Raw genomic sequence first — 12493 nt, forward strand, 5'->3', positions numbered from 1 at the left:
CTTTAGAATGTGACGGGTCATTCAACAATAAAATTACATGCAGTAAAAGATAATCAATAGAATTACAGAGCAAGCGGGGCATAATTAGGCTATAGCAAAACAGTCTTTAACGGATAGTTGTGCATTAATAATGGGAAAGGTCTGAGGGACAAAAATAATATGTTAGGTTATGTAGAGTTTGAAAAATGCGTTGTTAGAAGAAGCCAGAAATTTTCTTGGTCGCTCTGATAAGCTATGGCATTGCGACAGTCATTCCAAAGGCAAATGGCTCTTGGAATAGCGGAGTAGTTAAATGAATTAGTCTTTCCATAGATGCGCATGAAATTGTACCGACTGTACAACCTCTGTGATTTGTAATGAGGAGTTTCAAGAGGCAGAACTGATGGCGCTGTAATTATGGATGTATTTATGAAATAATGATAGCAGGGCTAGATCATGACAATCATGCAAGGGTTGTAGTGAGAGCGTAAACTTTTATTTCAAATCAACAAGATTTGAGTCCGGCGTCTTTTTAGTGGGTCTGGGCACCCGCCGCGGACGCGGTTCCGAGACCTTGTCTCGAAGCGGCTTCCTCGGCTCGCTGGACGGCCCAGAGTTGTGCTGTCAGGTCAGAGCTGAGCAGTGCGGTCATCCAGCGTGACCGGAGGCTGGCGGTGGAAGAGACGGAGGGGTCGGCACTGCCCGACTTGTTTGTTAGGTCCCGACACTCCCATAACATGTGATTTAGTGTGGCAACCTCGCCACACGATGTGCATCTGTTTGTAGTGTACATGTCTGGATACATGGCGTGCATGAGTCTGGGGTTTCTGTAAGAGTCTGTTTGTAATTGTCTGAAGTGTACTGCTTGCGTCCTGTCTAACGTAGCGTGATGGAATGGGTATATGCGTCTTTGTAATTGGTAGTGTGCCGTGATGTCGTGAAAACTGGTCATACGATCCTCCGATGCCCAGACGTTTGCAGTACCCCGCGGGTTCTCTTCCTCCGATGCTGCTCGGTGAGTCAGGCCTCGAGCAACGCCGTGAGCCGCTTCGTTGGGGGTGCTCATTCCAGTGTGTGCCGGGATCCATAGCAAATGCCTTCGGTGATCAGCGTCGGCCTCTCCCTGGTGTATGGGATGTCGCTGGAGTATCTGATACGCCTCTTGCGAGATGCGCCCATTTGCAAAATTGCGAATTGCCGTTTGCGAGTCGCAGATCACGTATGTAGCTTTGGTTTGTGTGAGGGCCAGTGCTATGGCCGCTTCCTCTGCCGCTTCGGCATGTGCCGTGTTCACGGTGACGCTCATGAGGTGGTTGCCTCGGTGGCTAGTAACTGCCGCCATGAAACTCTTCCTGTCTCGATAGCGGGCTGCGTCGGTGAAGACCGCCTCCTTGTCGTTAGAGTAACTTTTGTTCATGTGTTTTGCCCTGGCTTTACGCCTCCCCGTGTGGTGTTGGAGGTGCATGTTGCGAGGCAATGGGGGTACGTATAGTTGCTCGCGTATGGGTCTTGGAATGTCTACTTTGACGCCGTGTTGCGAGTGGTATGTGATGCCGAGATTTTCAAGGACGTGTCTGCCCGGGCGCGTCTTGGATAGGCGTTCAAGTTGGGACACTTGTTGCGCCTCCACGAGTTCTTCGAGCGTATTGTGTAGGCCTAGTTCTAAAAGCTTGGTGGTGCTAACTCCAGGCGCAAGTCCCAACGCACATTTGTACGCCTTGCGTATGAGCGCGTTGAGCTTGTTTTTTTCCGCAACCGTCCAGTTGTGAAACGCTGCCGTGTACCTTATCTGAGAAATGACGAAGGCTTGTATGAGTCGGATGACGCTGCCTTCGCGCATGCCCGCGTGTTTGTTGGTGATGCGTCGAATGAGCTGCATCGTGCTGGTGGCCTTTGCCGTTATCTTGCGAAGTGCTTCGCCATTGCCACCCTTATGCTCTATCATCATTCCTAGTACCCGGATTTTCTCTACTATCGGGATGGGTAGGCCGTTTGATGCCGTTAATTGGATCTTTTGCTTTTCCAGGGGGGTGTAACATTTAGGTGGGCGCCCCTTTCTGACTGGTCTATATAGCAGCAGTTCGGATTTTTCGGCCGAGCAGGCGAGTCCCGTGCCCACGAGGTAGTTTTCTACGCATTGGATGGCCTGTTGTAAACGTTGCTCGATCGCTCCGTCGCTGCCCGTTGTCGTCCAGATCGTAATATCATCCGCGTATAGAGTGTGATGCAGTCCTTCGATTTGAAACAATCGGTCGGGCAACCCCAGCAGGACGAGGTTGAAGAGCATTGGCGGTGTAGTGAGAGGTTGAGTTTAATTTGTGTTATGCTTTTGTTATAGTCATAACAACCTGAAATAAAACACGCAGCCCTATTCTGGATAGATTCTAGTTTTTCAATCGGATATTTCTGGTGGGGAGGCCAGACGGATGCGGTGTATTCAGGCTGTGGTCGAACAAACGTTAGGTAAGCTAGTTTACGAATGCCTTCAGTAGAGTTATGTAACTTGCATCGTACGTACTAAAATGGTTTCGAAGATTTGGCGCATATGTATGCAGTGTGCGTTGACCATGAAAGAGTCGAAGTTAGGTTAACACCAAGATATTTATATTGAGTATCAAGCAAAATAGTCATGTTATTTATGTGATAAAAAGACGTAGAATTAGTATGTTTACCATTAAAAGAGATAATTTTGCACTTAGAAACGTTAAAAATGTCGAAAAGATTGATTAAGCAGCATATATCGATGTTGTTTCTGTCAAGCGGTCTAGGATATCCAGGTTTTACAACGTCTGTTTTTGCTGAGCAGTTACAGTTATAAACTTAGTTCAATAAAAATTCTGCTCCCAGCAGTCACTAGAAACTGACTTTTATTCTTAAATGCAGCAGATTTTACGCATATCAACTCAGCATAGGCCAAGTGAGATCATTTCTGTAGTTCCCATGAATATTGGTAGGGTGGGTGAGCCAAAGCATTTTAATTAAAAATGGTGTCGGCACCCTTACTAGGTGGCATTCTACCCAAGCTTTGCAATTCCTCATAGACTGCGACTGATGTACAAAATATGTTTATTTGTATTTTCAGCAGTTTAGTTAATGCAATATTGATACTGCGTGCAAGGACAACAGAGTAGCAGTGTCGCTACTAACAGCAGAAGCAAGCAACAACCACCTAACACAATCTTGTAACTTTTGCCTACTTTAGCATTATTTTAGCAGGAAACAGAAAACTTCCTGGTTGTAACTTTTGGAAATTGTTTCTTGTGTAACTATATAATTCATTCATTTTCTTTTGTACTGCCAGCTGTTAGATGTTTATTAGCCATCATTGGTGTGGTATCCTGGGTGTTAGCTTCTGGTTTCGGTTTTGGGTCAGTAACGTCAGGGCGCCACTCAGCGCCAAACGCTGTAAGTTGCCTCCTGCTTCCCCTCGGAGAAATAAAAGAGCATTCTTTGTCTGGTCCCCCACTGGAGCAGTCCGGCTCTTTCTTGCGGCGCTGCGCGCCCCGGCCGTTACACCTCATGCCGTAAACCCTCCGTCCGGCCGCCCCGTCGAAGCTACAACAATTGGCCCTGCGGTTTCTTGCGACATTGCAGTTGTTTCAACCATATGAAGCCAACAGATAATGAAGCCAAGGAAATCAAAGGGGAAGTTATTTGTGGTTCTTAATTGGAATGTAGTAACGACAAGCTAAAGGATATTAGTAGTGCAATGCATGCATAACATGGATGTTGTGATTTCGGCTCCCATCGGCAGCAAGCTGCTTTTTCTGCCACTTTCATTTCCCTTTAGCTTATCATGACTACACTTCAATTAAGAACCACAAATAAATTCCTCTATGCTTTCCATTGCTATATTTTCTGTTGTTTTCATGTGGTTATAACTAACAAAAATTGGGTGCCTTGGTTCCCCCTTTTTCATTTGTTAGATTCACGCACATGAGGTGGAACAGTTCATTTTTATGTTTGACCCAGGCCCTCAGTAGAAAGTTTAACTGCTAAATTCTGACTTTTCTTGTTTCTTTCATTTTATTTCCCTGGCTTTTCTTTCCTCCTTCTCAGGACTGGAGAAAGGCGCCCAGTACAGTGTGAAAATTGCGGCCCTATCTGTGAATGGTACAGGGCCAGCTACGGATTGGATGACAGCGGAGACATATCAAAATGATCTTGATGGTAAGTCTTGCAAGCAGTAAGAGGCCACTTAACGCTGTGGCCTAAATGCACTCTAAAATCTGATTCCAGTGGCCTTATTGCCATGCTATGCCACCTCAAGCTAAAAGAATGTCTAGTGGTCAAAGGATTAAGATGGACACTCTCAATTTAAGACAAGCTTTACAAAGCTCTGTTGGTACCATTGAGAGCTAGGACCAGGTTTAATATTTCACTGAATTGAATGTACAATACAATACCTGAAATTTGTTCAAATAAGGTGGAGTTGTACTGGATTGATTGGAAGGCTGATGGAATGCTTCATCTCTTGGATCATTAATAATCTCTTTTGAGGAATGTAAAGGGAAATTGAAGTGCATAGCTATGTTGTATACATAACTGCATTGCTTGCAGAAACATGGAAACACCTCTATCAAAATAAGGGCTCTGTTCTTGCAGCAGGGTATTGTCTGTTACAATCGACGATAATGATTAGCACATCAAGTAGACTTTCTATGCCTTCCCTTGTATGGACTATGATATACTATCAAGGTTTGTCTAGTTCATGCATGATCCCAGCTCCTCATAAGCCCAGTTACCTATGCAGCCGATAGTTTTTTTCAGCTACGCCAGCACAGTGCCCAGCATGAAACTGTAGTTTAGGCATATGAGTTCATGCTTTCTCTTTTATTTATTTCTTACTAGTATTTTGTATTTTCTTTTAGTGGAGAACACATTAATCTCAATCTACTATAAATTATTTATTATAACCATTTTGTGCCAGTGAACAATCTTGATTGATCTGGGCTATCGGTGACTAAACCCAGGTTGTCTGATGTAAAGAATTGCAAATTGCAGTTGAGCCAGGGAAGCAAATAGTTACGCTGCTGCAGTTCTGTGAAACTCGGAAATTAGACGCAGGCAGTCATTTCAGTTAGCCTGAAGGCTATCTATGATGCCCTCTTCTAATTAATAAAGCAAGCCATAAAATGAAGTTTTCTTGCTTGTGCAAGTTAACATGCCAAACATAGTGACAAGATGGAAGTTTGTAAGCACACTGACCCAGCCTGCTGCTGCTTAATATCTTTCTTGCAGAGTCCCGAGTACCCGATCAGCCAAGTGGACTGCGAGCGAAGCCAACATCGACAAGCATCTTTGTTAGTTGGGCACCTCCTCGAAATCAGGATATCATGATCCGTGGCTACACCATTGGCTGGGGCATAGGCCTGCCCGATGTCTATACCAAGGTGCTCAATGGGAAGCAACGCTACTACACCATCGAAAACTTGCGTGAGTTCCTTTTTTTTTTCATGAGCTCATTGAGAAGACGTTGCATTTCAGCCTGCAACATTTGCACCATCAAGCTAGAGCAGCACAATGTGGTTGCTTTGCATTTGTTGTTTTTTGGTGCATTTGTGTACTTAACTCCACCATTGTTAATTAAGATCAGGCAAGTGGTTTTGATGTGCAATGCTATCTCACAATAAGAAATACTCTCGGAATTTGAATAAATGCGCCTAACTCTTATTCTTCCATGTTTTCAGAACCTTCCAATGAATATGTCATCAGCGTAAGAGCATTCAACCAGATTGGTGATGGCCAGCCTATATATGAAACTGTCAAGACACTCATTGAATCAAGTAAGTAGCATAGTAGTATAGCATGAAATTTTGGTATTCTTTTTTTGTCTACACATATCTTGTTATTTTATTATCTTTTGCCTTGTATGTTAGTCTAAATAGCTGAGTGCTTTGCTGTTCTCATGCATTAGTTGATGCCAGCTCAGCATGAACACTGAAGTGCCTACACCTTTCATTAAAAGTATGTGGCACACTCTGCATCTTGACTCCGTAGCAGATTGGTGGGCCTCATATTGCACCCTAAGCACACTGAAGCTTTCAGCGGCGAAGATGAGGGTCATTCTTACTTTCCTGAGATTTGGGTGCATTTGGATTCAATTGGTGGCTCACTGTGTCGGTTTTTGATGAAGATGTGCCGTTTACGTTCAAACCTTATGGCCCTGCAGGATCTGCAGGATTTGATACACAGCCTGGTATCCAGATTTTATGCCAACGATGCACTATTATGTAGTTTTACTGTCAGCAGTCACAAACTGCTAGGAAATTCAATGTTTTTTCAGATCCTGCGAGAAGCTTTTGGTGCCAACTGTACATGTATAATGTGTTCATTTCTGGCTCTTATCTCAATTGTGTGAATACAATTTTAACCTTACTCCGAAAGAAAATGTTGCTGGCTTCATTGTTAATGAGGCAGGAAAACAGTGGCAAAGATAGAAGTGCAGCACTCACTTACTCACTTACAATGTTTTTTTTTTTTCGTATTGTGAGTATTCTTTCTAAAGTTTTGTTCTTTCGATCGATCAATGTAGCAACTACCTTAGTATTTATTCCATTTCGTTACTGCCCTGGCACAAGGCATGAGTTCTTTTGCTTGCTTTGTGTTATCTCATCTCTTGATGCCATCTTTCTGTGTTCCCTTCCAGCCCCAGAGCCTCTGGTTCCAATGTTGCCACCTGTAGGCCTAAAGGCTATTGTGCTTTCGCCTAACACGGTTGTGCTGTTCTGGAGTGACAGCACACTTGCCAGCAGCCAGGTGATCACGGACAACCGATTTTACACTGTGCGCTACAAGGGCCATGGACAGCCCAAGTACCGCTACTTCAACTCCACTAACCTCAACTGCATGATTGACGACCTGCGGCCGAACACACTTTACGAATTCGCTGTAAAGGTCGTCAAGGGTCGCCGGGAAAGTGCCTATAGTATGGACGTCCTCAATACTACGCAGGAAGCAGGTAAGCCTAAATAATCCTCTAATACTGTAAAAAGCCGCATATACTACGAACCCGCATATAGTACGAGGTGAAATTTCTGGGACGCGAGATGGAAAAGAAAGGTTTTATCTGCATATAATACAAGTTAGGAAAACTCGAGCAAAACATTTGTTTAGATTGCACTTTGCACTTCAACGACTGTCTCCCTCAGCTGCACTCTCTTCGAATAGTTCTTTGTCGAACATATCTTCCCAGAGGTACTCATCCTCCATGCCATCAAGTGTGTTCGAGATGCCGCACTTCTTGAATGTGTTACGCACAAGGTACTCTGGTATGCTGGTCCATGCGTCCACAATCCACTTGCATAGCGCGGCTGGCGAAGCCCGCTTCAGCCGCCCGGTTGGCATCACTGCAGGCTCACCTGAGCGCATCCAATCTGCGTAACACCGCTTGACCACGTCCTTGAATGGCTTGTTCACGTAAACATCTAAAGGCTGCAGCTGACACGTCATCCCACCCGGGATAACGATGAGTTCAGTGCCGGATTCATGCAACAGCCTCTTCAGTGAGTCGGCCAAATGGCAACGAAATGCGTCCAGCACGAGGATGCATGGGAACGACAACAGTGCGCTGGGCCGCCTACACCAGATGGACTTTATCCAGTTGAGCACAAGATTCTCGTTCATCCAGCCTTTCTCATGGCATCTCATGACCACATTTTTTGGCAGCTCCTCACCTTTAGGCACTGTCTTGCACTTGGAAGACGACATAGGGCGGAAGCTTGCATCCGTCTGCCGCGCACAACAACATGACGGTAACTCGCATTTTCATTTTGCCAATGGACTGGATATAAACTTGTTCAGAGCCCTTTTCCTGCACGGTGAGGGGCAATGGCATGTCCAGATAAACGGGCATTTGGTCAGCATTGTCGATTTGCCCTAGCTGGGAGTTCTTGGGCTTGCACAGCAAAATAATGTGGGGCTGGAAAGCCACAATCAGCTCTTCGAACGATTTGGGCAGCTTTTGCGAAATCGAAGTTCAGTGGCTTAAAAGAAAAACTAGCATGGCACATGTAGCGATAAATCCAGTCCTTGCTCGCTTTGAAGACGGAGCTCGGTAGCCCTTTTTCTCTTTCAAGCTCCTTAGCTTGTGCCTGCATAAGCTCCATGCTCACAGCTAGATGCGTGGCTCGCTGTTGGCATACGAACTCCATCAGGGCGATTTCAATTTCCAGGAATGTCCCACTCTTCGGTCCGCAAAAACTTCTTCTCATTCCACTGCACGCAAAAAGGGCTTCCTTCTGTCGACGCCATCCGTGAATGTTTCCCTTGTTGACGCCAAACTGCCTCCTGGTTGCACTGTTGTCGATGTCCTGTGCGGCTAAAGTAACCTTTCTCTTGAAAGCAGCCGAGTACTGTTTTCATGGTCTGGACATATTGGTCCTTCAATGCAGAATAAAAAAGATGCACTTTTCGAAGCGTGGTTTGTATGTGTGCTGCCAAGGTGCACACTCAACAATAAAAAAACGATGCTGTAGTCACGCAGCATTAACGAAACCAAGCCGTATCCACGCAGCAATAAGGAAGCAATAATGAAGTCAAGCCATAGCCACACAGCAATAACGAAACCAAAACTTCTAGCCTGAATTTCTGACTGAAATTTTCGTTCGGATCCGCATATAGTACGAGGCGAAAATTTGGGCTGCTAAAAATAGGAAAATAAACCTTGTATTATATGCGGGATTTTACGGTACGTACTGGTGTAGTTTTTTATCAGTAAACAAGCACTTTCGCTGGTAGCCAAAACTCCGCATATATAGAACACGAATGTAATGAAACATTGAAAATAACACAGTTATATCTAAAGTTTGGTTGTCCACGCTTTATTTCAATGAGTATTCTGCTGCTGTAATGAAACTGAATATGGCAAGATCCAGGACAATGTCAGTCACAGTAAAGCAAATGTCTTTTTGCTGGCTGCTCAAAATGTGTGTTCTGGTAGCAAAACGTCTAACACTCACCAAATACATCTTAAAATGGTACATTCTGGATGCATGTGAAACTTTTGGCCAAGGTGAGATACAGGACCACCATAGAATTTGCTACATACTGCCAATCAAAGCAACACTATGCGTCGACATTTTATCTGCCTCTTCTTTCAACTCAACTAGTGGGATAACTTGATTAATTCTGTCATTTCTGTCAAGGTCGAATTCATGGAAGTTGACTGTATGCGTACTGCTTGGTCACTTTAGCTATGAGTGGCATGGTACTCGTTGGTGCCACACCTAGGTCAGCAGCTGCATTTTGTAGTGTTGATTGTCGGGGTACATAGCAATCTGGATATGAAACACAAGCATATTTTTACTTCCATTCTTACTACTATATGAATGTTCTCTCATGACCCATTTTCCACCGCATTCTTATGTTCCTAGGGAGCCAAAATTTGGATTGACTGATATACTCGACTCGTTTTACGTACCTGGTCTGAATATGCATTGAAAGCAGCCACCCAGTAAAAATATTTAGACGTGCATGATTTCACTGGAATTTGTAATTATCTGTACTTCATTTCAACAATTAGGTGCAGTACAGCAAAAACTGTGGGTCGTGTCAGCCAGCCAGCAAGGAGAACCAGAAGAAAGACTCCATTGTTTGCCTCTGATTGCCGTTGCACATTGCCAACTGTACGGAAGTTTCATGAGATGATTTAATGGCACACAGTGGGCAAGCCCTCCTATCTTCCCTGGAATGAGCAGCTGACTCTTGTTGCTGATTGGCTGACACGAGTCCTAGCCTTTGTGGCACTATGCAGAGTTGGTGAGACGTTGAGATAAGTTTGAGTTGTCACAAGTCTTACTGCATTTCAGCCTACTGATGCAACCACGCTTTTTTGCATGCTGGTACAAGAGCGTGAAAGTAGCAATGCCAGCCGCATACAGAGCAGCGTTGTGTTGCTATTTTCAGCACCTTCAAGTCCACCCCGAGACCTCACTGTCGTTCCAAGCGAGGACTCCGCAACAACCGTAAACCTTCATTGGCAGCCTCCAAAGCAGCAGAATGGCATGGTTACAGGTACGAGCATGTTATCCAGCAGCTGCTGTTACTGGTGACATTGTGTCACTTGTATGACTGGTACTGCGTGTACGACAGCGTGTGCTCTCTGTTGCGACAGCAAAACATAAATGCTAAACTCAGTCTTCACTTAGTCTCACCTCTTTCTGAGGACAAAATATTGGTGATGTTTTGTCATCATTATTGAGATCAGCCATCTGTTCTGACGCCGCCAGGCCTAACAAGAAAACACCACTGTTTCTGCAAAAGTGCTTTGATTTCTATATTTCCAAATGGTTCCACAGCATTTTGGATCGGTCATCTGTTCACCACGTGGAATGCTCTACTAGAGGTCGCATTGAGGGCATGCGTATAGCGTGGCTGCAGCCATTTTGCATGCATGTACATAAACAACCAAAATGCTATACTAGAACTGTCTAGTGCATAAAATGAAAAACCATAATATGGAGCAGACTTCCTAGACTTGACAGTCCTCATAGATTGTTGATCTTTAAAATTCCAGTTGCGTTCTGGGCCACCCTGGCTACATTCTGAGGGAGAGACAGTCAGTATGCAAAAATGGTCATGTATTTCGATTAAGGCGCATGGTAGAGAATTTCAGCTGGTCTTAATTGATCTGGAGCCCCTTTCTATGGCATCCCTCATTGCCCATTGTGCAGCTTTGGGATGTTAAACCCCACGACGTTTTTCTTTCTTTCTTTTTTTTTTTTTTACTTTCGGCACTTACACAGGGCCTTTTGTATTCTGTTTCTTTCCCGGGCAGGTTACTTTATCCTGTACACAGCGGACAACACGCAGAAAGACAGAGACTGGGTCGTGGAAGCTGTAGTTGGAGACCGCATGACTGCTGTGATCAAGGGCCTCACCACAGACACCACCTATCACTTCAAGATCCAGGCCCGCAACAACAAGGGCTACGGGCCACTCTCATCTGAGGTGGTCTACCACACAGGCAAGAGTATGTTGCACTACCCTCTCCATGGGTGCTGCTCCTGCGAGACTTGTTTTCCGCTGTCACGCAATGCCTGTAGCAACGCGCTTTGTTTCTTTGCATGGCCGGAAGTGCTCAACATTGAGTTGCGAATTGTGCCATGAAACGTGCCCTTTTATTTGACTGTTTTATGGTGAAGACACGTGGCAGTAGTTGCACTATCTTTGATGGTCGTAATCTTTGCCGTTGCAGTTAAAGTCAGTCGCAGTGGTCATGAGCAGTCATAAAGCCAATTTCTTTTTATTACCACATAACGTGAATGTAAAACTGCGTAGGTTGTATAAAACACACGGAAGGAAACTATTGCGCTCTTTGTGCCAGTTACAAACCTGTTTGTTATGGTCGATATATGTGGCCATTAACATTCACAAAACTATTTTCCTTTGTCTCTACGTATCCTGACATTAGAAATGTTGATGTTGTATGCTTAAGATATGCATTTTCCTTGCTTGAATTACCAAACCTGAAATTTTACTGGAGACATTTGTCTGTTTAGAGACGCTAGATAGCTTGTAAGAAGTGTAACCTTGTCACCATTTGCCTTCGCTTAGAATTAATTGGCAGCAGCACACACAACTTTGTGCCACTGAAAACAAAATTATTGTGCTCAATTCACCATTTAACCTCTTTGTCGTTAAGCATGAGGCCTGTCTTTTTTATATCTGTCTTCATCACATTCTTTAAGGAACAACTATGTTAGCGTGATATTATTGTAGCCTTCTTTACACTTGTGCCTGTAAGATAGGACGGCAAATAATTCTTATCGAATGTGCATTTTTATTTTTATTTTATATTTTCTGTAACTGGAGGGCATGAAAGTCACGCAACACATCTTTGCTAGGAAGAAAAAATTTGAACTTTGCAAATGCTGCATTCAAGAGGATGAAAAGTCATTATAATGGCTACATTTAATTGCAAGTACAAAATATTATAAAGTAGCATCTTCTGCTCGAACAGTTAAAGTGTAAGCCTGACTAATGCATATTTGAAGTGCCAAATCTCTGCACCATTTACATTTAGAGCATTAGTTTCAGAAATTTCATTTGCCTGCGCAGCTACAGCCAACTTGGAATTGCAAGACATTTCAAGTATTTCTCTTAGTTTCTCTCACCAATTAGCATTAAACACTGGAAAGTGGTGGCAGGTATCATGTACATTTCTTGTTGACATGTTTAGTGTGTTTTCTTTTAAGCAGCTTCACTGGATATTCATCAGGCTATGGAACTAAATGTTGCACTCAGAGGAACTAATTTAAGGCTATACTTCATTTTTTTGCATATATTCGTAATGGGTAGACTCGGATCATTATTGTGTGGTATTGACAAAACGAATGACATGCCTTAGCTGTGGAGAGCAATACATTTTGTTCAACTCAAAGTAGCATTTCTTTTTCATAGTGACTCACATCAAGATAGCATACATGTCGATATTATGTCAGCGATCCATTGGTATGCCAATGTCAGTTAACTTTTCGACTCTGCCTCTCCATTTCTTACTCTGGTTGCTGTG

General features: G+C 44.0%; 1 protein-coding gene across 5 annotated transcripts in view; it reads left to right on the plus strand.

The window, feature by feature from the left end:
• fra (neogenin protein frazzled) overlaps window positions 1–12493 on the plus strand; it is a 311161-nt gene that overhangs the window by 281342 nt on the left and 17326 nt on the right. For all 5 annotated transcript variants that reach the window (XM_072288246.1, XM_055070885.2, XM_072288249.1 and 2 more), the window contains exons 13-18: window positions 4039–4149; window positions 5221–5415; window positions 5670–5765; window positions 6629–6940; window positions 9886–9993; window positions 10757–10951. In XM_072288246.1, coding sequence (XP_072144347.1) covers window positions 4039–4149; window positions 5221–5415; window positions 5670–5765; window positions 6629–6940; window positions 9886–9993; window positions 10757–10951 — 1017 coding nt within the window. The remainder of the gene's footprint in view (window positions 1–4038; window positions 4150–5220; window positions 5416–5669; window positions 5766–6628; window positions 6941–9885; window positions 9994–10756; window positions 10952–12493) is intronic.

The sequence above is a fragment of the Dermacentor andersoni genome, chromosome 5 (genome assembly GCF_023375885.2).
Source record: "Dermacentor andersoni chromosome 5, qqDerAnde1_hic_scaffold, whole genome shotgun sequence".
In the NCBI taxonomy this organism is placed as follows: Eukaryota; Metazoa; Arthropoda; class Arachnida; order Ixodida; family Ixodidae; genus Dermacentor; species Dermacentor andersoni.